Raw genomic sequence first — 22,903 nt, 5'->3', positions numbered from 1 at the left:
TGTGCATGTGTGCGTGTGTGCGCGTGTGCGCGTGTACACGGCACTGAGAGGGAAACCAAGTGTCCAAATCAAAGGGATTAGTAGAATAGTCGGGAATAAAAAGTAACGAGGCGATTAGTCTGAATAATTTAAATCCCATATGGTCGTTGCTGCTGGTCTGAGTGAAGCAGGAGGAGGAGGAGGAGGAGGAGGAGGGTCTGGACTCTCTCTGTGTCTGATTATGGAAATGAGGAAGATCAACCGGAAGATAATACCGTACTTCATTGAATCCAGGGAGAGAATCAAGTATCAGACGTCCACTTGTGCCGTAAAGAGTGTGTGTGTGTGTGTGTGTGTGTGTGTGTGTGTGTGTGTGGTGTAGTGTGTTTCTGTGTGTTGTGTGTGGTTGTGTGTTGTGTGCTGTGTGTAGTGTTCTGCTGTGTGTTGTGTGGTGGTGTGTGTAGTGTGCTGCTGTGTGCTGTGTGTGTGTGTGTGTGTGTGTGTGTTTGACTGAAACCTGTCCCCACGAGTCCTCTTAACGCAGTGTTTCTCAACCTTTTCATGAAAATATCCATCCATAAAGTCATAAAAATGATGGTCCATTGTTCTATGAATCTGTGATAACCACATTTATTTATTCATATGAATAATATCCACTGTTATCCAGGAACGTTTATTATTATTATTTACACCATAGTATGTAGTCATCTTAATGATGTAAATATGTGTTTAATCAGCAAAAAAATGGGTTATAAGTGCGAAAAATAGACAGAAAAAGTGGTTAAATATTAGAACAATGAGTTTAAACTGGCAAATAATGGGCATGACAAATAGTGAAGGTGGTTAAATTGGCAAAAATAAGCATGAAATATGATAAAAAGAGGTTAAAAGTGACAATAGTGGATCAACATATGTGACATTAGGTGTAAAAGTGGTGGAAAGTGTTTATAAATGCTGAACATGTCTGGATTGATAAGTGTTGGAATGGGAATAATGTAGCAAAAATGCATTAAAAGGAGCAAAAATATGGCAAGAAAAAGTATTGCAAAATACGTTAAAATATAGTGAGTTTAGTGGTTGGTTGCAGAGAAAGAGTAAAATAATGGAAAAGGTCTTAAAATGGGATTTTAAAACCCATAGAAATTAGTTCAAAGTTGCAAATTAGAGTGGCCTAAAAATGGACTGATAAAAGTGTTAAAAAGGGTGTTAATATTGGAAACAATAATTAGTTTTAACTGGCAATAATGGGCTTGAAAAATGCAGAATGTGGTAAAATTGGCAAAAAGTGATGAAAATAGGTTAAAATATGGAAAGTTTTGTGGTAGTTTGCAAAAAGGAGGGTAAAAATACACAAAAATGGACTTGAATTGTTAAAAAAAATGTATTCTTAGTTTCTTAAACACTTCTAATGACTCCCTCCCCGTGTCTCGGCGACCCCAAGGTTGAGAACCGCCGCTCTAAGGCTTCATGGGGTCTTGTTGGGGGGGGGGTCGGGGGGTCCCCACGAGGACACGATGGCTGCGTTTTCACCACTTTTACTCACGGTCTGAATATATTGTAATATTTCTGCTGCTATTTTTGTAAGACATCTTATCTGTCGTTGTTTCGGCTGCTGTGACATCCTTAACGAATTAGTGTGTGTGGTGTGTGTGTGTGTGTGTGTGTGTGTGTGTGTGTGTGGTGTGGTGTGTGTGTGTGTGTGTGTGTGTGTGTGTGTGTGTGTGTGTGTGTGTGTGTGGTGTGTGTGTGTGTGTGTGTGTGTGTGTGGTGTGTGTGTGTGTGTGTGTGTGTGTGTGTGTGTGTCGTGCGTGTTATCTCTTTCCATATGTATTTTTACCTCTCTGCCCTCCGGGCTTAACGTTGCAGTGGCCTGGAAAGCAGCCTCTGGGAAAAAAGAAATTGCTGCGCATTTGCACAAAAGAACCAATGTTAACAAGATGGAGAAAGAAAAGCACCAAAGCAGCAACGCAGGCTCATTTATTCATAAACCAATTTATTCCAGTGAGGCGTCGCGTCTGCCGAGGAAAAAAAATGACTTTGAATTTATTCAACTCAACAAGGCAACAGTTGAGGCCACTGCACTGTGTGTGTGTGCATGTGTGCCGGGTGGGTGTGCGCGTGTCCCTTTGCATCGTAGCTGTAATTTTTCTTTTTTGGGAGTCTCCTATATAATGTGTCTTATGTTTTCTTAAAGCCTGCTTGTGCACGCTGAAGAATGAACAGAAGAGCGTAGCATAGCGTAGCGTAGCATAGCGTAGCATAGCTGAGAGGTGAAGAAGTCATTGAGAGGCTCTGCAGCGGCTTGTGAATGCCAGCTCAACCTGTGTGTGTGTGCGTGTGTGTGTGCATTTTTAAGTATGCACAAGTAGACGCACTAGTCATACTCAACTGTCCCATGATGCATTGTGAGCGGATGAAATGGTCCTGGGGACCAGCTACAAGCTAAAAATCAAACAAAATATAAGCATCTCTTCTTGTCTTTTTGTAAATAGGGCTCTTATTTTGAAGTTAACAGGAAGTTTAGTCAGTAGCAACAATGGAGGGTCTCTGAAAATGTGTGAATGAAATGTGTCGACATTTGTTATATTCCACTTCACATGTGTCAAACTCGAGGCCCTGGGGCCAAATCCGGCCCTTTAGACCAACCAGTTTGGCCCGCAGTAAAGATACAGAATAACTTCAAATTATTTTGTGTATTTCTTAAGTCATTTTGTGTAATTTTCTGTCCTTTCGTATTTTTTTTTTAGTCATTTTGTGTATTTGTCTTCTTGTCTTGTTGAATATTTTGCAGTTTTTGTGTACTTTTCAAAACAAAAGCATATCTTCTTGTCCTCCATTAGTTGTTTTTTAACTCATCCATAAATAAGGCTCTTGTTTTGAAGTTAACAGGAAGTTTAGTCAATAGCACAATGGAGGGTCTCTGAAAAGTGTGAAATGTGTGAATGAAATGTGTTTACATGAGTTTTATGGATCTAATGAGAACATGTTGATGTTCTACTTGGTCACTTTCTCACTTCAAATGTTTTCAGAACTTTCAAAGTAAAGGTAGAGAATCAACAGAGATATTTAGCCTCAGTGTGAACAAGGTTTTTAAAGCTGTAGATTCCAAATGCATCTTGGGAAACTTGGAAGAACACATCAGTGTGAACGCTCACCATCCTAGTCATACTATAGTATATACTAGACAGCCCATTGAGGTTTTGGTGATACTGGTGTGTCGCTCACTGGGAATCGCTCGTTTTAAGGTTTTGTTGATGGTTTCCAGAGGAACCCCCGCCCCTCCCCCGTTGTGTTTTTGCTGATAGTGCTATCACGGTTTATGGCGTACACACGTGTTGGTTTCCAGGTCGGTGAGACCCAGCAGTGTTGGTTTAGGTCAGTGGTTCTCAACCTTGGGGTCGCCAGATGCCTTCAAGAAACTATGAATGTTTTTTGCTTATTTTTATCCCTTTTCTGCAACGACACCAAACTGTACCATATTTTTAACCTTTTTTTATTCCTTTTTCTTGACATTTTTTTGCTTTTTTTTAATGCATTTTTGCCCCATTTTTCCCATTTTTGCATTCTGACACTTTTCCATCACATTTCAGTGTTTTCTCAACACTTATAAACCATTTCCACCACTTTTCCACCTAACGTCACATACGTTGACCCATTATTGTCACTTTTCACCTCTTTTTCACCATATTTGATGCTAAACCTTCATGTAACCCCACCCCCTTACCCAGGGCTGAATGGAAACCATGAGTGTCAGCGTTGGGACTCTTTAGCTAATCAGTACAGCAGCGTTATGCTATCGCTATGCTATCGCTAATCTATCGGCTGCTGGTTGGAGGAGGGATCGGGTTTCAGGCGCACGCTGCTGCTGCTTCTAATACAAACTGGGGATCATTCTGGGATTGTTGGTAATGGCAGCTTTTGTAGCTGAATGGAGGAGGGGTCCCCCCCCACCCCCCCCCCCCCCCCCCTTCAGTGAATGAAATGCAGGGCGGCTTTGAGAATTCCAACAAGTGATACAAAGAGGCGACCACGTGACCGCGTGTGTTCCTCAGCCTCTTCCATTATTGTGCAGGAATAACAAGTAGGGGGTGATTAGGGATGAAGGCACTTCAAAGAGCGCGTCCTCATGCTCCGCCTTCCTCTAAAGTTACTCCATCTTTAAAAAGTGCTTCAACGCACGTTCAGGCGCTCGATAAAATCCCACGCACAAACCAAGTTGTGTTTCTCTCCAGTGTGGTGTGTGTGTGTGTGTGTGTCTTAGGCTTGCAGAGGTTCTGTGGCTAAGTCAACAATAACCAGGGCTTAGCACGTGTTGACTTAGCTAATGGAAGTTCCTCTACCCCCCTTAACCCCCCTGAACACCCTTTAACCCCCCGCCAGTCTCGGACAATGGTCGCCACCACAAACGGCCCTTCGCCAACGAGTCGCTAGGCTAGGCTAGGCTAAGCTAGGCTAACTTGAGACACTTGAACTTTATGCTCAGTGAAGACTTTGCTGCTCCTAGCGCTTGGAAATGACTTTTGTTGTAATTTGCGCTATATGAATAAAGTTGAATATAATTATTTTAATTAATTCACTTTGGAAAAACCTTTCTTGGTGTTTAAAGTAGATTTGTGTTTTTCTTCTTGCATTTGAGGCTTTTTTCATTTAAATGAGTTTTTTGGACTAGTTTTGTGTTTATTTTGCGTGTTTTTGGACTAGTTTTTGTGTTTTATTTTGTGTGTTTTTGGACTAGTTTGTGTTTTATTTTGTGTGTTTTTTGGACTAGTTTTGTGTTTTATTTTGCGTGTTTTTGGACTAGTTTTTGTGTTTTTATTTTGCGTGTTTTTTGGACTAGTTTTGTGGTTTTATTTTGCGTGTTTTTTGGACTAGTTTTGTGTTTTATTTTTGCGTGTTTTTGGCCTAGTTTTGTGTTTTATTTTGTGTGTTTTTGGACTAGTTTTTGGTTTTTATTTTGTGTGTTTTTTGGACTAGTTTGTGTTTTATTTTGTGCGTGGTTTTTGGACTAGTTTTGTGTTTTATTTTGCGTGGTTGTTGGACTAGTTTTGTGTTTTATTTGTGTGTTTTTTGGACTAGGTTTTGTGTTTTATTTTTGTGTGTTTTTGGACTAGTTTTGTGAGCTTTTGTGTGTTTTTGTTTTCATTTTGTTGCCACAAACAGCTCGTCACCAAAACAATCGCTAGGCTAAGCTAGGCCTAGGCTAACCAAAGACGACTGACTTTATGCTGTTGTTTGGACCATATTATGGCACTCAGAGTGAAGATGAAGAGGCCCCGCCCCAAGGTGGAGAACAAACCAGAGCCACTTCTTTCTGCTCCTTCATTAATTACAAACTTATTCTTCTTCTTTCTTCTTTGTCTATTGTGAGAGTTTTTAGAGGACGGGTGGGGGGCCTCTAACCCCCCCCATTATCAGCCCCCTCTTTTCACTAATGTGGCGGCGAGGGGAGGAGAGGAGAGAGAGGCTTTAACAAACTCCCTCCGTCTGAGCGTGTCCACGGCGACCGCGGGCCATCTCGCTGCTTTCTCACACACAGTCGCGCTGCTGAAAGGTCAAAAATGTTGTTAACGTAAACAGAGTTTCCCCAACTATCACATCATCTTCATCATCATCTTCATCATCATCACAGAGCCTTTTACAGACGACTGTGGGCTTTTTATTAGAAAAGAGGTCGTGTGCTTATTTATTTTGAAATAGATTTCTACTCCTGTTCTGCATGTTTTCTCTTATTTTGTTGTGTTTTGTTGTCATATTTTAGGCTTTTTGTCATTTAAATGACTTTTTGTAGTAGTTTTGTATATTGTTTTGATATTTGTTATTTGTGTTATTTTGTGTGTTTTTTGAACGAGTTTTGTATGGATGTTTGTTGTTGGTTTTGCACGTTTGGAGCCATTTTATTAGTTTTTGATTTGTATTTTTTTTTTTGGTGAGCTTTTGTGTGTTTTTGGACTAGGTTTGTGCGGAGGAGTTTTATTGTTGTTTTGCATGTTTGGGAGCTATTTTTTGGTTTGTTTTTCCCTGCTATTTTTTGGAATTTTTGTTATTTTGTGAGCTTTTTGCTGTAGTTTTTAATGTCTGAACTAATCTTATTTATTTTATCCCTTATTTAGTGTTTTCTTATTATGTTTTGAGTTTTATGAGGAGTTTTGTGTTTTTTGTGGTCGTTTTCTGGTGTTTTTCTCGCCGCACTAAACACTCGAGGCCTGCGTTGTTGCTCGTGTCTGTCGTGGAACAGTGACGAGGGTCAGGCACCGCTGGTGAACGAGAAGGGTCATTCTGGGGTTCAGCTCGATGTCTTTATGGAATAACTGTTCCCACAATGCTCAGGGATGTCTGTGTGAGCTGAAGGTTTTCAGAATAAAGAGGATGATGGTGGGAGGGCGATGGATCTAACACAACAAAAAAACAACAGTTTCCTCATCACTACAAACACGTTTGGCATTAAATTGTTGGTTGTGAAACGCAAGCCTGGCATGAAGTCGCCACAGATTGAAAAGCGTCGATCGGAGACGCGTCAGACTTTCCAGCTAAGGAAAAATCTTTTCATGGAGAATTATGGGGGAGGAGAAGAAACCAGAGGTGTTCCCTGGTGTCGCTCGCTCTGCGCTGCAGCTTTAAGACGTCGTGCAGCGAGCGAGGCAGAGGAGAATGTGGAAAATTGAATTTACTAAACAATTAGGCCGTGGATTAATCTACATCCTGCATGGAGAAAGACAGACAGTGGGACACACACACACACACCACACAGTGTTGGCACAGGGTGTGTGTGCTCTCCTTAATGCTGTCTATGACAGCTCCGTGATATGTTTGTAAAAGGTAGATGGAAAGTATTTGTACTGTCTGGGCGTGTGCGCAACCAAAAACCTCTATTTGTCATGGCGTCCTGCACGCAGGCTGCAGGTGGAGGCGTGTGTGGTGCTGTGTGTGGTGTGTGTGGTGTAATTGTGTGTTGGATCTGTGCTGCTGGCGTTATAAATAAACTCTTCATCCCCGCAGAGATGCGACCCGGTCACTTCCCAGCAGGCTCAGCGGCCTTTTGTTCAATTAGAGCTGCAGGACCCCAAAGATGTGCCTGCGCCGCCGCTTTAACACGTTAGCGTTAGCGTTACCACTTCCTGCTACGCAAAGAAAGAACGCCATTAAAAACCCCTTCAAAATAAAGTGCAAAAGGGGGGTTTCCCCGTCGCTTGAGAAGCTTCAATGACCACGTCCTCCTTTTACACTCGCTACTTCCTGCTCTCAGAGATGGAGAGTTAGAAAATAAGTGAAATACATAAATAAATCAATAAGTGCACAAATAAACAAGTGAATGAATGAAAAACAAATTGGTGGTGTAAAAAAGGTAATTAAAGAAGTAAAATAGTGAAGAAAATAAATAAATATGTGATTAAATAAGTGAAATGAATAAAAAAGTAAATTAGTAAAGAAAAAAATGAGTAAATTACTCGAGAAATAAGTGAATAAATTAATAAGTGAACAACTAAACATGTGAAAAATATAACTATATTAGTGGGGGGGAAATACAGTAGGTCAATAGATGAGTAAATACATTAATAAATAAGTAAATTAGCAAAAAAGTAAATGAGTTATGAAATTAATATGTAAATATAAGAACAAGTAAACAATTGAGTGAACGAGTGAATAAATTAATACATAAATTGTTAAATTAGTAAAAAAAAAATTATAAATTAGTAAGTTTGTAAATAAATGATTAAACCAATAAATACAGGAGATTAATGAATAAGTAAATAAATAAATAATTAAAATTAATAAAATCATGTTCTTTGGAAAATTAATAATTGAATGACCTTTCAAAATAAAAGCTCAGTAGTGATCCTTTCCTTTGAGCGTAGAGGCTTTAAACCGGGCCCTCGGCCCACGTGTTGAGAACCTTCACGTTATCTGATGGTGGTGAAACTAAAATAGCTCTGAATGCTTCTGGTGCAGCGCTAACCGTTAGCATGCCTAGCATGTGTTGTGGATTAGCCCGTGCACACTTTTCTCGGTCTGTGCTGTGAAACTGGTTGTGTTTTTATCCTGGTTATAACCTCTATCTCACTCAGATTTTATATATATATATATACAGTATATATAATATATATATATATAGATATAGATATATATATATATATATATATATATATATATATATATAACCTCTAATCTCACTCAGATTTTATATATATATATATATATATATATATACAGTATATCTATATATATATATATATAACCTCTAATCTCACTTCAGATTTTATATATATATATATACAGTATCTATATATATATCTATATAATCTCTAATCTCACTGATTATATCATGTCACAGCCCAACAAATCAACCAAAGAGTCTCAAACTAAACCTTTGTAGTTCAGTCATGTCTGTAGCGTACGATTTGAAACCAGTTGTTGCCTCCGCTCTCCTCTTCCTCTTACGTATTCCTCTTCCTCTTCCTGGATGCAAACTGCACAAAGACCCTTGATCTGATGATCTGATCCATTTGATTCCTCGCTCACTGGGTGTGGGGGCGTGTTTTGTTTGTGGAGGCGTGTTTTGTTTGTGGCGTTTGTTTGTGATGGAGAGAATCTTCCTGTGATACGACACACACTCACTTCCTTCTGCTCTGATGGAACGTCTCACAGATAATAAACAACATCTGGTTTGTTTTAAACATGTGGAGCGACTTGGTACCAAAATATGATCAACGATGATGTCAGCATTTAGAATAACCAACTATTAATATAGGAAACAACAACAGGTCTGAGCAGTCATTCTGTGTTTTTATTCTTTTCTTTATTTTTGTTGTTTATTGGTGTGTTTTTGTGTAATTATGTATTTATTTTGTTTGTTTTTTTGTATTTTCAATGTCCTCGTGTTTAATTATCATTTTGTGTGTTTCTGTTGTCAATTTGTGTTTTTAAAGTAATTTTTTTGAATTTTTCTTGTCAATATGTATATGTATATATATATTTGCCGCATTTTTGTGCTGGAATTTGGAGTTGATGTATATTTACATTTTGTGAATTTTCATTGACTTTTTGTGTATTTGTTGAGTCATTTTGTATATTTCACGTCTCATTTTGTGTGTTTTTGGGTTCTTTGTTGTTTTGGATTTAATTTATTTTGTGTATTTTTTATGTCCTTTAATTTATTTAATTATCATTTTGTGTTTCTGTTGTCGTTTGTGTTTTTGGAGTCATTTTTTGGGGTTTTCTTTGTCATTTTGCATCGCATGAATGTTATTTAAGTGTGTATCTGTGTGTTGTTATTGGCCTTTTTAATACGTTTGTGTATCTTTTGTTTACTACTGTTGTTGTCTTTGTTGTTTGTGTGTGTTTTTGCTGCTATTTTTTAAGTTTTTCCTATGCTGTGCAATTACTTTAAAATTAGAGGGCAGCATTTTTTTTTTGCAGCGCACACACACAGACACACACACACAGACACACACACACACACAGACACACACACACACACAGACACACACACACACACACCTCTATATATACATAGAGCCATGCAGTCGCGCTCTTCAGCTGCTTTGCTTACGATGACACTCGTCTCATTTTAGCGTCACAGGATCATCACCTTTATTTTGTAGCTTTCATAGACTTAAAATGTATCATGTTTGAAGATTAATTCTAGACTTGAAACCAGCAGCTCAGGGGCCACACGTGGCTCCTTGCTCTAATTTTGTGCAGCCCCCAAAGTCAACGCTCAAAATTACTCCAAAAACATACAAAATAACAACATAAATACACACGATCACAGAAATATACTCAAATAGATGAAAAAATGACCCAAAATCACTTCAAAAACACACAAGACACAAAATGAACAGTAAAATATAAAAACAAATGAACTCCGAACACAGATAAAACTGAAAATGAGACATAAATATACCAAAAAAGACAGAAACATTCAATAAAAATACACAAAATGGACAACTAAGTTATACCAGAACACAAAAGATGACCACAGTTACAAAATAACAGTAAAACATAAATGATAACTCTAAACTAGACAAAACAACAACAAAGCACACACAAACACACAAGATGAGACATAAACATATACTAAAAACACATGAAAGGTCCATAGAAATACACATAAAGTCAATAGTACACAAAAAGGCAATAAAATTACACACAAGGTCAAATAAATTCACCAAATGACAGAAAAATACAAGAAAAGGACTCCAAAAACACTCAAACTGACAACAAAAAGACATGAAAAGAGGCTTTAATATATGAAATGACATGAAAAACACATAAAATGAAGTCAGAAATAGACAATAACTCCAAAAATTCACAAATCAACTTCAAAAACACCAAAAATACTTAAATTTAGAAACTGACTTCAAAAATATACATTAACTCTAAAATAAATACATAATTACATGAAAAATATTCAAAAGGACGACAAAAACACACAATAACTCAAACAAATACAGAAAAAGAACAAACAACAAAAAATTCACTAGACTCAACACAAATTGTTACTGAAATTCAGAAAATGACTTCAGAAATATACAATATCTCAAGAAAGACACAAAATAAATACATAATTACATAAAAATACATAGAGAAACTCCACAAAATACAGAAAAAGAGTAAAGATACACAGAATGAGTCCACAAAGCCTTTGTGTTAATGCTGTGATTGCTCATTATTCTAATGCCGACATGAATGTTGATCGTGAGACCCTCACATCAGATACAATCACATGTTCATGTGTGAGTTTGAGTTTTCTTTGAACTTCTTTCCTTTTGTAGAAGTCGAGTCCAATGTGACTCATTTTTAGTTTGATTTCATCATCTTTCCTGGTTTTTCTTTCTTTCTGTTGAGGAGGAAACACATGCATGTAGCAGGACTTGGAGTGATTATATTTCAGCCGTGCGCTGCTGGGATGACATCACTGTTTAGTATTTTCATCTGCTAGTGGTTTGAGTGTGAGCGTGGATTGCATGCCTCAGAACGCCTGGAAGCAGAACAACATGTTGCTTTCTCTATTTGTCTGGGCTGCTCTCCCAACCAAGCCCCAATAATCCCCTCACACACACACACACACACACACTTTACACAGCCATGGTGTACTGCAGACATCAGCAACTGGTGGTCCGGGGGCCACATGTGGCCCTCAGTCTCATTTTTTTGTATTTTTTTTGCGCCTCCCCAAAGCAAATCAACCAAAAATTATAATTCAAGAAGTTGAAAGGAATATAAAGTCCAACATAAAATACACAAAAATGATGAAAAAAGACAGACACAACAACCACTTAAACAAACAAAATGTCAACAAAAACACACAAAACAACAATAGAAATACAGTGTGACCCCAAAAACGCACAAATCGACAACAAAAATGCAGAAAATGACTCATAATACATAAAATTACAACAAATCAAACTGAATAGCTCCAAAGACACACAAACTGTTAATAGAATTACACATAATGACAGGAAAACACACAAAAAATAACAACAAAAATACACAAAATGACTCATAAAACATAAAGAGACAACAAAGACAGACAGAAATGACTACATAAACACAAAATAACAGAAAGTGACCCCAAAAAGGCACAAATCTACAACAAAAATATACAAAATCACATAAAGAACAGAATAGCTCCAAAGACAGACAAATTGTTAATAAAATTACACAAAATGCAGAAAAATACACAAAAAATAACAAACACACATCAAAACCCTTTATTGTCCCTGTATTAATTATTAATGCTGGGATCTGTCATTATTCTAAATGCTGAGATGATTATTGATCATGTGACCCTGGGATCTGGTACAATCACATGTTTGTGGCCCCTCCCACTGTTCAGTCGTTTCCTGTTGGATATAAAATCAAAGTTTATGAACTTTATTTCTCTCTCTTTGTGTGTGTGTGTGTGTGTGTGTGTGTGACAGACGTCGTGGAACAGAGACCACGACGACACGGCGTCGACGCGCTCTGGTGGAACGCCGGGACCGTCCAGCGGCGGACACACGTCACACAGCGGCGACAACAGCAGCGAACAAGGTAAGAAAAGGACGACACGCACACACACACACACACGTGCATTCAGTGTGTAAAAGTAGGGCTGACGTGTTCCTACACAACTTTTTGACTTCAGATACAATACTCATCATACTTTATATATTTATTCTGTTGTGTTGGAATGTTAGAAAAGTCTTCATCAAGTGAATTATGAGATATATTTCCTATTAACCAATGGGTTTCATCAATTTTAACCTTAAACAGAACAATATTCTACAATAAATCAAATGTATATATAAAAAATAACCTCAATAAATTCAGTTAAAAAGTACAAAATAACCAGTAGTTTAACTTAAATATAGGTTTTATTTCACAATTGAATAGAATAAATTAAAAAAAAATATATATATATATATATTAAAAAACCCTGAATAAATTCTCTAAAAACAAACAAAATGGTATTTTAAAAGTAGTATATTCTAAACATAAGTTTTATTTCACAATTATATAAGATAAAGTAAAAAAGAAAACAACTTAGAAAACCCTCAATAAATCCAATAAAAACAACAAAATTATATTTTAAAAGTACAAAATAACCTCAAGTTAAACTTAAACTTAAGCATTTTTTTACAAGTGAATAGAACAAGTAAAAACATACTTTAAAAAAACCCTCAATAAACAGCAAAATTATATTTTAATAGCCACAACTTTCACTTTAATGTATTTCACAAGTGAATAAAGTTAATAAAAAAACACATAAAACTGATTTTAAAAATAAATAAATGATGTATTGAAGATTTTAGATGCAGACGATTTAATCTGATACAGTTTTTTATTTTTGGTACATATTTTTAATCATATCTGACTTTGTTTTTGCTCATTAGTCGTTTAACGCTGTGTGTGATTTATCATGTGTTACACTAGAGGTGTTTTACGTCATTTAAATCCTTTCTTATTTTCATTCACGGAGGCTGCGACCTGGAGAAAACCAGTTTAAACACATGCATATTTAACACACACACACACACACACACACAATCTAAGGCTCTTCATTAGTGGCATTTACTCCAAATACTCTCATTGATCAGAGAAGTCTGCAGAGGGTTGGTGCGTGCGTGTGTGTGTGAAACGCACGCACACACACACACACACACACACAGCAGCTTCATGTATTATTGAAGGCAATGTTGAGGCCAGGGGTTTTTACACACACACACACACACACACACACACACACACACACACACACTGAGTCAGGCTCTTTTTGTTTTACTCACGTTTTTGTGCTGTTTGTGTGTCATGTGACGTCCTCGTGGGGTCAGATGTGAGACGAGAACAACAGCAGAGTTTATAGTGGAACGGAGTGTGTGCGTGTGCGCGTGTGCGTGTGTGCGTGTGCGCGTGCATGCGTGCGTGTGTGAGCGTGCACGTACCCATGATGAGCTATGGTCTGGGACAGGCAGGCAGGATCTGATTGGTCAGCTTTCAGAGACCTTATCCCTTCTGTCCAATCACAGACTTTTTCCTCCCTATGCCCCGCCCCCTTTCAGTCTTCGCCAAAGCTTCCTTTTTTTTTGTTTTCAAGCATTCTGTTTGTGGGTAAATGTGCATGTGGGAGGGGTTTTGATGTCACAGAGACAATCAGCCAATCAGAATCAGGTGTCCACAAACTTCTGACCTCAACGTGTTTCCACCACAGCTTTTTTCTGAGGAAGGCAGGAACTTTTAAGTCGCTACGTCGTTTACGAAACTGAATAAAAATGTTATTTCTTTAATGGAAGTTTTGTTCTTTAATTGGAACCATGGAACCACCAGAATGTCCTAGAACTTTTAGTTCTTGGTAGTTTTTGGTGACCTTTAGTCCTCTGTAGTTCTTGGTAGCTTGTAGTTGTTGTTAACTTTTGGTCCATGGTAGTTGTTGGTAGTTGTTGGTAACCTTTAGTTCTTGGTAATTTTCTCCAGGATTGCCTGGACCTCCTGTCCGTTGGATGATGATAGTGTTTGTGTGGTTTTGGACTAGTTCTGTGAGCTTTTTTTGTTGAAGTTTTTCATGTCTGGAGTAATTTTGTTTATTTTTTTTCTCTTATTCCGTTTTTTTCTTGTTATGTTTGAAGTTTTTTGGAATAGTTTTGTGTTTTTTTGTTGTCGTGCTTTCTTGTGTTTACTTTGGACAACACACTAAACAATACATTTGATTTGATTTTATCTATTTATTCTTTAATCTTGTTGTGTATTTTCTGGCCGTTCTGTGTGTTTGAAAAGCCTGTCGTAGAAACATGGACGATCCTTCTTCCTGCTGTTGAAGCTCAGATAGTTCTGGGTGAAAGTCGTCTCAGTGGAAACGCATCAATAATTCCCACAAACTACGAAGGTTTTGGGTAATTTAGTTGGAAAAGCGGCTTTGGTTTAACCAGGTAGGAGCATCTTTGTAGCCTGAAGCTTGTGTGTGTGTGTGTGTGTGTGTGTGTGTGTGTGCGTGTGTGCGTGTGTGCGTGTGTGCGTGTGTGCGTGTGTGCGTGTGTGCGTGTGTGTGCGTGTGTGTGCGTGTGTGTGTGTGTGTGTGTGCGTGTGCCGCGTCATGGCAGCTCTGTGTCAGTCACTGGCTAATCCCAGTAAGCTGGTTATTTATCTGTTTGCCACTTTGCTCACTCTCTTCCTCCTCCTTTTCCTCTTCCTCTTCCTCGCTGGCTTTCATCTTCACATCCTCCCTTTCTTCTCCGGTTTTCCCTTGTCTCCCAACCTACTCCCCTTTCATCTCCCGTCTCTCCTCCCTTTCTGTGCAGTGTCATCCCCACTCGTTCCTAACCACCATCCTTTCTTCTGTCTCTGCTCTGTGATTCACACCCTTTTACACACTCTTCTTGCTTCTTCTTCTTCTCTTCTTCTTTCTTCTTCTTCTGCTTCTTCTCTTCTTCTTCTTCTTCTCTCGTCTTCTTTCTTCTTCGTCTTCCTTTCTTCTTCTGATCTTGATCTTCTTCTTCTTCTTCTTCTTCTTCTTCTTCTTCTTCTTCTTCTTTCTTCTTCTTCTTCTTCTTCTTCTTCTTCTTCTTCTTCTTCTTCTTCTTCTTCTTCTTCCCTCACACTCTTTCTTTAATCCCCTCCCCTTGTTTCAGCATCTTCTACTCCATCTTAACCCTTCCTCCTCGTGTCTTTCCGAGGGAGCCAATCAGCTCTCAGGAAACACGCAGGGCCTGAAACTGGTGAACTCTCCTCTTTCAGCCTCTTTTTTTTTTTTTTACGAGGCTATTTCTGAGACAAACACATGCTCCGCTGTGCCCTCGCTCTGCCCTCTCCTCCTCACGGTTCCTCACGGTTCCTCATGGTTCACCGCCCGCTGCAGCAGAAATAAATGTCTATCCACACCCGGAAGTGACAAACACTGCAGGAAGGTCTGTGTGTGGTGAGGAAGAGGAAGAGGAAGGATGCACATTGAGCTCAGAGTGAGACGCACACGTTAATCACAGTGATCTTAAACCACAGGGTCACATGATCAATGTTCACCTAATGACCAATCAGAGCAATAACAGGAAACATCAAAGGCTTTGTGTCTTTTGTTGTCCTTTCATGAGTCATTTTTATTAGTTTTTCCCATCATTTTGTGTATTTTATATGTATTTATGTTGTTTTGTATAGTTTTTGTGACCTTTTGTGTATTTTTCTGGTGTAATTTTGTATATTTTTGTGACTTTTAATGTCCTTGTATGTGTTGTCTATTTTCTTTTGTCATGTTCTAATTTTTAAAGTCATCTTGTGTTTGGTAAATGTGATGTATTTTCATTTCGTTTTGTTGTTGTTTACCTTTTGTGATTTTTTTTTTCTGTCCTTATGTGGGTTTTTGGAATCATTTTGTGTATTCTGTGCTCTTTTTGTGTTTTTATGGAGTATTTCTGTAGTAATAAGTCATTTTCAATGTTGTGGAGTCATTGTGTGTATTTGTGGTGTTATTTCATGTATTTATGTTGTAGTTTTGTGAGCTTTTGTAAAATTTGTCCTTTAGTGTGTTTTGTATATATTTTTTAATCATTTTCAAATGTTTTAAGTTGTTTTGTGTTTGGTAAATGCAGAATATTTTGTTTAATGTTTTGTTAATTCTGTCATTTTGTGGTTTTTTTGTGTGTTTTTGTATTTTTATGTAATTTTGTATTTTCATGTGTGTTTTAGAGTCATTCTGATTTGTTTTACTGTCATTTTGTCTGCTTTTGTTGTGCTTTTCTATGTTTTTAAAGTTGTTTTGTAATTGTTTGTAAACTTAGTATTTCTTATTGTCATTAAGTGTGTTTTTGCAGTTGTTTTGTGTGTTTTTGTTGTCCTTTTGTGTAGTTGTTGTGCTTTAGTCCTCTTCAGTTCTGCCTGCTGTGATCTCTCTCTCTCTGTGTGTGTGTGTGTGTGCGTGTGTGCGTGCGTGCGTGCGTGTGTGTCCTCCCTTAGTCCCACTGTGTTAGCTGAGCTGTTAGCATCCCTAGTTAATGAGCTCCGTCCTGTGGAGGAGCGTCTCAGCTTTAGACGGTTAGTCTTCATTCTGAGGGCTGGTGCTGTGGACGTTATAAAGTGCTCCTCTGAGGACGCCCCTAGACTCAGGCTCAGCGTTTGGCGTGCAAAGGAAACAGAATAACATTCAGGCACCGAGTCGGGCAGCTGCAGCGATGTGGACAGCAGTGTTTACTAAAGCTACAGGGTTTCCCCCCCAAACGTCCAGGGAGCGAGGCGACGACTGGCGATACAGATACGTATCGCTAAGTTCTACGCAGACGCTCTGCAAAGACAAACGGTTCCCTGTGAGGCTGCGTGTTAGTGTGAGAAATCCAGCACGCTCAAAAACTTTACAGCACATTTACAAAAATGTATACACCAAAAAATTAGAGAAACACAAAAATAACAACAAAAAAATATGAAATTGCTCTAAAAACAGAAAAAACAAACACAAAATAAGCACTAAAAATGACTCCCAATTATACATGACTTATAAACATAAAAAAAAAACATAAAAATGACACAAATAAACACACAATGACAACAAAAATTCACAAAATTACAATAAAACCAGTCACAACACAAAATAAGCCAAAAATAAAATAAAATGCTAACTAAAATAACTCAAAACAAACACAAACTCTGTTGTTTCCTGTGTTAACGCTCTGATTGGTCATTATTCTAATGTTGGTCATGTGAAAACATTAGGGGAAAACATTAACGGTTTTCTTCTTCTTTTTCTTTTTCTTCTTTTTTCTTCTTTTTCTTCTTCTGTTAAATTCAGTTTGTTTCCCCTGAATTCATCTATTTTTTATCATCAATCTACTGTTGCATGTCAGAGGTGAGATTCCATGAACTCTTGGGTTAGCGATAATGCTAACGTTGCAGTTAGCAGGAATGTGTTTTCTCGTGCTTACATCTTTAAAACGATCAGAATCATCACCATTCCAGCATCTACTCCTCTTCCTGTCCCATGTTCCTCTTTGTTTTGCTCCGTTGGGAATATTCCTAACGCTGTACCCGCTACAAGGTCAGCCTTTAGTTTCCATGACTGGGACAGTGGGCGGAGCATGCTAATTGGTTTGATTGTCCAGTCAACTGGAAACGCTCTGTCGTCCTGTTGCACAGACCATTGGAAAGTGCACGTGTGTGTAGGTTGTTATTGTCTGAAGAAGTATGAGTGTGCACATCCTTTCACTTTGTCTAGACCAGGGGTTCTCAACCTTGGGGTCGGGACCCTTGGAGGGGGTCGCCAGATGCCTTTAAGAAACTATGAATATTTTTTGCTTTTTTTTTTTTTTTTTTTTTTTTTTTTTACAATTTTTCTGTATCTAAACCAAACTTTGCATATTTTAACCTATTTTCATCACTTTTTCTGGCCATATTTTTGTTCCTTTTACTGTATTTTTGCTACATTACTCACATTATCACGATATTATTCAGATGAATAAATAAATAAATGTGTTTATCACAGATTCATAAAACAATGGACCATCATTTTCCACTTTGTCTAGACCAGTGATTCTCAACTGGTGGGTCGTGTACAGCTGGTCAAAATGAAATAAATACTTTTATTTTGAAAGAAATCTTTCTTTTGACAGGCATGCTGTGAAGTACATGTTGTGACTTAATGGATGGTTATTGTCGGTGCTTTACATACTTTGTCATTTATACCTGAAAGTGGAAACTAGGGCACAGTAGTGTTAAAATAACTCCTTTTATTTGCCTATAGGCCCAATTTGTGGCCCACTTTTGATCAAACTGGTCCATATTTGGCCCCTGAACTAAAATGAGTGTGACACCCCTGGTCTAGACGATACTACTGAGTACATGTGCAGCCTTGCCAGCTCGTCTCAGCGGATCAATGAAACACGTCGGCCTCCTTTGAGGAGACGGTTTCAGTCGGCGTTTGTCAGAGACGTGCGTGTAAAACAGAAGCTGGATTCCCTGCTTTGATTCTGGCAGAAAGAAGATGAAAACATAAAGGAAGCAAAACGGTAGCGTGAGAACAGAGTGTGGTGATATGTGCGTAGAAAAAAGAGAGAACGAGACGGAGGCGCCCGTGATTATTGGATAAGTGCTGTTGAGTGTTGTTCAGAAGTTTCCTAACGTCGATATCTCTCTCTGAGGTGATGGTTCATATCTGCACCATCAGCAGACCTTTAGCACCAACCAATGGATGAAGGGAGAGTTCTTCTTCTTCTTTCAGGAAATGCCTCCTCATCACAGGTAGCCATGTTTGTCTAGAGCCCAGAGTGGATTTACTGCTCCTCAAACACGTTTATCTGTGGTTACCTGGAAGAGGAGGTGTTTGCCCTGTCCTCGTCCAATCACACGAACCCACTGAGAGCTTTACCAGCGGCCGGCGTGTATTGACCCGCCTGGCAGAAGACGATAACCCCTCATGGCTTTTTATGGCCTCGCAGGTAATGAGCAAACTCCCAGTGGCCCCGGTTTGGCCCTCTCTCTCCAAAAGAGGAAACTGGATCAGGTTCCCACACTGAGGCCAGTTTGCTCTGAGGATTAGGGCCTGGTTACACACGGAGGTGGAGAGGCTCCACAGGGACCCCCTCCCCCCACACTGCTCTGCGTTTAGTCTGGTTTCATCTAGAAACATTTATTCACATTTAGTCCTTCTGATCTGCTCTAATGAAGACAAAGTTATTCCGGTTTGATGTTGACACGTTTATTCAAGTCTGGGCTGTTTTTGATCTATTCTGGTCTAATCCATTCAGATCTGGTTCTTTTTTGTAAGTTCTGGTCTAGTCCAGTCCAAACGTGAAATATTTCCTTTGATTTGGTTTAATCTGGTTTTATCTTGATTGGTCTTCTGTGTCCTCTTAAAGTCTGACACAATCGAATCTGGTCTTTTTTGGTCTAGTTCTGGTCTAACCCATTCAGATCTGATCCTTTCTTGTATTTTCTGGTAGGTTTCTGTCTAATCTGATCTAAAACATTTTAGTTTGGACTAAACTTGAAACATTACTTTAGATTTGGTTTATTCTGGTTTTATCTCAACAAGTTTATTGACATTTGCTCTTTTCCCGTATGATCCACTTTAAGTCTGATTCAGGGTCTAATCCATTTAAATCTGGTCCTTTCTCCTATCTTCTGGTCTGGTCTAAAACAGCCTAGTCCGGTCTACACTTGTATATGTGAGGGAAGGTTTGCCCTTGCTAATGCTAACGCTAGCTGCTGCCGCTAACTCTACCTCTAATGATGTGTTTTCTGAGACGCTCTCGTGTCAGATGATGGAACATTGGAAGCCTCCACTGAATCCGTCCCAATCTCCTGTGTTCACATCTGCATCTCTGACTCTATTTCAGAAACACCAGCGCGTGTTTGCATCTCTTCGCTCATGCAAAGTCCAGGCCACGCCATTACAATAGCATTTACATCAAACTCATATTCATTCATGACATGCAGGCGTCTACTGCTTTGTGCTGTGATGGATCCTCCTCTGATCAGACACAGTTTACTGAAGAAAGAGAGTTGGTTTCTTACTTCATTTGTTCTGCAGTGGGAGGGAAGTGTATCTTTAGCTGGTGTGTGTTATCATTGTGGCTCACTAATGATGTAGGCACATTCTCACTGTCTGTTTACAGGAAGCGCTCTTCTTTAATTTGGCACTGGTTGAGAATGCCAAATGCTCCCATCTAATTACTGGTGTTGGCTAAAAAGATGCGATTTACTCACTCCTGTGTGCGAGGGCGGGAAGATTATGACATACGATATTTATGAAACGCATCCACATGCACCAGATAAGATGAATCACGTGGAGAAGAAGAGGTTTTGGGTGACGCGTTTCTATATAATCCTGGCGTTTTAAATTTAAAGTGTTTCAAGATGTCGAGCTGGGCTCTGTTTTTAAAGTGTTTCTTTGAAACAAACCACCATCGTTTATTCCATTCCAGTGTAATTGTGTCCTAAAACAGTGCCCGTGATGGCCAATGGGAGTCTGACAGTGATGTGTCATAACGATGCGATATAAGTGCCTCGTAAAACGGGCCTTAAACATCCTTTTCTGTCGTTGCTGCCTTTCTCTTCCTCGTCCTCGTCTTCTTCCTCGTCCTCTTCCTCTTCCTCTTCCTCTTCCTCGTCCTCTTCCTCTTCCTCGTCTCTTTAGCTCTCCGATCAGGTAGACGTCGACTTTCCAGGGAAAGCCTGAGAACTCAAATACTCTTTTATGACCGTTTTATGGCTTTGCACAGATAAGAGGAGATAGGTTTATCTATTATGTACACGTAATTTTTATTTTAAAGCTTGGGAACACAAGCAGGGAGTCACTTTCACAGTAAATAAGCTGGATGTGTGTGAACCATTGTGTGCTTCCTGCTTGTTTTATGATCTTTTTTAAAAAGTAAGGTACATGAAGTTTACCACCTCGCCAATGTCACATTTACTGCCTTTGTTTTTCCCAAATAAGGCAAAAAATGCTTAAAAGAGATAAAGTTAAATATTTGTAATGACATTTTTCTTGGATGGAGTCTTTTAAAAGGAACTGATGCTGATATTTTAGATGATGTTAAAATATATATTATAAAGTATATTTAATATCCCTGTTAAGAGCCAACCTTCACTTTCTGAAATTTCCCTTTAATTTCCATGGAAAGATTCCAACTTTGGAAATTCCTAGAATTTTGTAACTAAAATGTATAATTTTGAATGGATACTAATATTTGTGTTTGGATGTGATAGTTATTTTAAATTACACTACGACCATACTGACAAACACACCTCATGATTAATAAGTTGGTAGTAACCCGTTTATTTAAAGTGTTTTGTTTTTACCTATTTTATCAGAACCCTTAAGACGAGTGATGACAAATAGGGGGCTTGTCCTCTTAAAGGTTTGGGTACACATGACATGGTCCATCAATTGGGGGGAAACAACTTTTAAACTCAGCTATTCTTGCGATATTTCGTACAATTTGTTTACCTCTTCCAAACACTTGCTATACATTTAACTACACGTTTAATGAGAAAATACAATTAAATGTGTGATTTTTATTTTTTTTCCTGAAACACGTAGGTGACATATAGTTATTTCCATGATTAGCTACTGTTAGCGTCCGTTTCCGTTAAACATGTGGCCCCTACACATTGTGTTAAGACTTTGAAGATGCGATAATAACTTAAATTAGCCCAGAGAGAAAGAATAAAGTGCCACCGTAGCACCTTATAAAAAGAATAGACAAGAGCATAGAGCAAATATTAGGGGTACTCTGATTTTAGTTGCTCTAGAATCTACATCTATCTCCAAAGTGGGAGGAAAGAAGCAGATGGGACGGCTAAGGTCGAGTGTGTGTGTTAGCACTTAGCTCAGGGTAGCAGTATTGTTTTGGTCCCCTGGCACACACTGGAACACGCAAACAGACACTGGTGTTTATTTAGGCTTTTGATAAAGAGATTAGCCCCATCAGCCTACACACTTAAGCTAGCCAGGGGGGGTCCATGTTCAGGAAATCCTGGCTTTTCCTCATTGGGAACCTCTGGCTCTGAGGATATCGTTGCTACGCTAGTGCTGCTAACGAGGAGCTGAGCGTTTGGTTTGTGGTGTTTGAGATTGTGTGTGTGTGCTTAAGGTTAATAAGAAGTGTTTGTTTGTGCCAACCGCTGTTTCCCCTTTTTATTATTAGCGCTATCAAAGTAGTCGGAGTCCAGCTTAGCGCTACGAACAGTGCGCTGCTAATTTTAGCCTCCAAAGAGGATAAGGATAAATAGCTTGCTGCCAGTTTGCCATATGGTTCCCCCGCCGATTATATTGTGTCAGGAATATTCACCCCACCCCCACCTTCACCCCAGACACACAAACACTAGCCCGTGTGTGTGTGTGTGTGTGTGTGCGTGCAGACACAAACACGCACAGTACACACTCCTGTTGTTTCAGCCTTTTTGCAGCTTTGTGTGTTTTTGTAGTTGATAGAAAAAAATAGAGAATGTTTGAGCTTTCTGTGGCAGTCGTTTGGGTTCTATTCCCTCTGTGTGTGTGTGTGTGTGTGTGTGTGTGTGTGTGTGTGTGTGTGTGTGTGTGTGTGTGTGTGTGTGTGTGTGTGCGTGTGTGCGTGTGCGCGTGTGCGCGCGTGTGTGTGTGTGCGCACAGCCGGTCTCCATCAGCAGCACATGCATGTGTCCTCATGTAAATGCAACATACACACACACACACACACACACACACACACAGAGAGAGAGAGACTCCCGTCTACTCTCCATTATTCCCTCACTCTCTACCCTCAAATTGAAATAATTCAATTTATGGACACAGTTCCAGACCTCCCCGGCTAAGACCATTATGCATGGAGTCAACCCCCCCACTTTCTGAACAAAAGAAGTGGAGAATTTACCAGCCGGCTCTCCAAACGACACCCACACAATGCCAATTTCATGCCAAGGAAACACCAGCAAACGCTGCATATTTAGTTTCTCGCCTGCATCGCAGCACCGTTTTGGGTGCTGCTTTAAC

The 22,903-nt window shown here is 39.0% G+C and overlaps 1 protein-coding gene across 2 annotated transcripts in view; it reads left to right on the top strand.

Moving 5' to 3' along the window:
• meis1b (Meis homeobox 1 b) overlaps positions 1 to 22,903 on the top strand; it is a 114,284-nt gene that overhangs the window by 27,947 nt on the left and 63,434 nt on the right. For both annotated transcript variants that reach the window (XM_028468410.1, XM_028468409.1), the window contains exon 7: positions 11,901 to 12,012. In XM_028468410.1, the coding sequence (XP_028324211.1) occupies positions 11,901 to 12,012 (112 nt within the window). The remainder of the gene's footprint in view (positions 1 to 11,900; positions 12,013 to 22,903) is intronic.

The sequence above is a fragment of the Gouania willdenowi genome, chromosome 15, assembly GCF_900634775.1.
Source record: "Gouania willdenowi chromosome 15, fGouWil2.1, whole genome shotgun sequence".
In the NCBI taxonomy this organism is placed as follows: domain Eukaryota; kingdom Metazoa; phylum Chordata; class Actinopteri; order Blenniiformes; family Gobiesocidae; genus Gouania; species Gouania willdenowi.
This window is presented reverse-complemented; position numbering and strand designations above follow the sequence as displayed.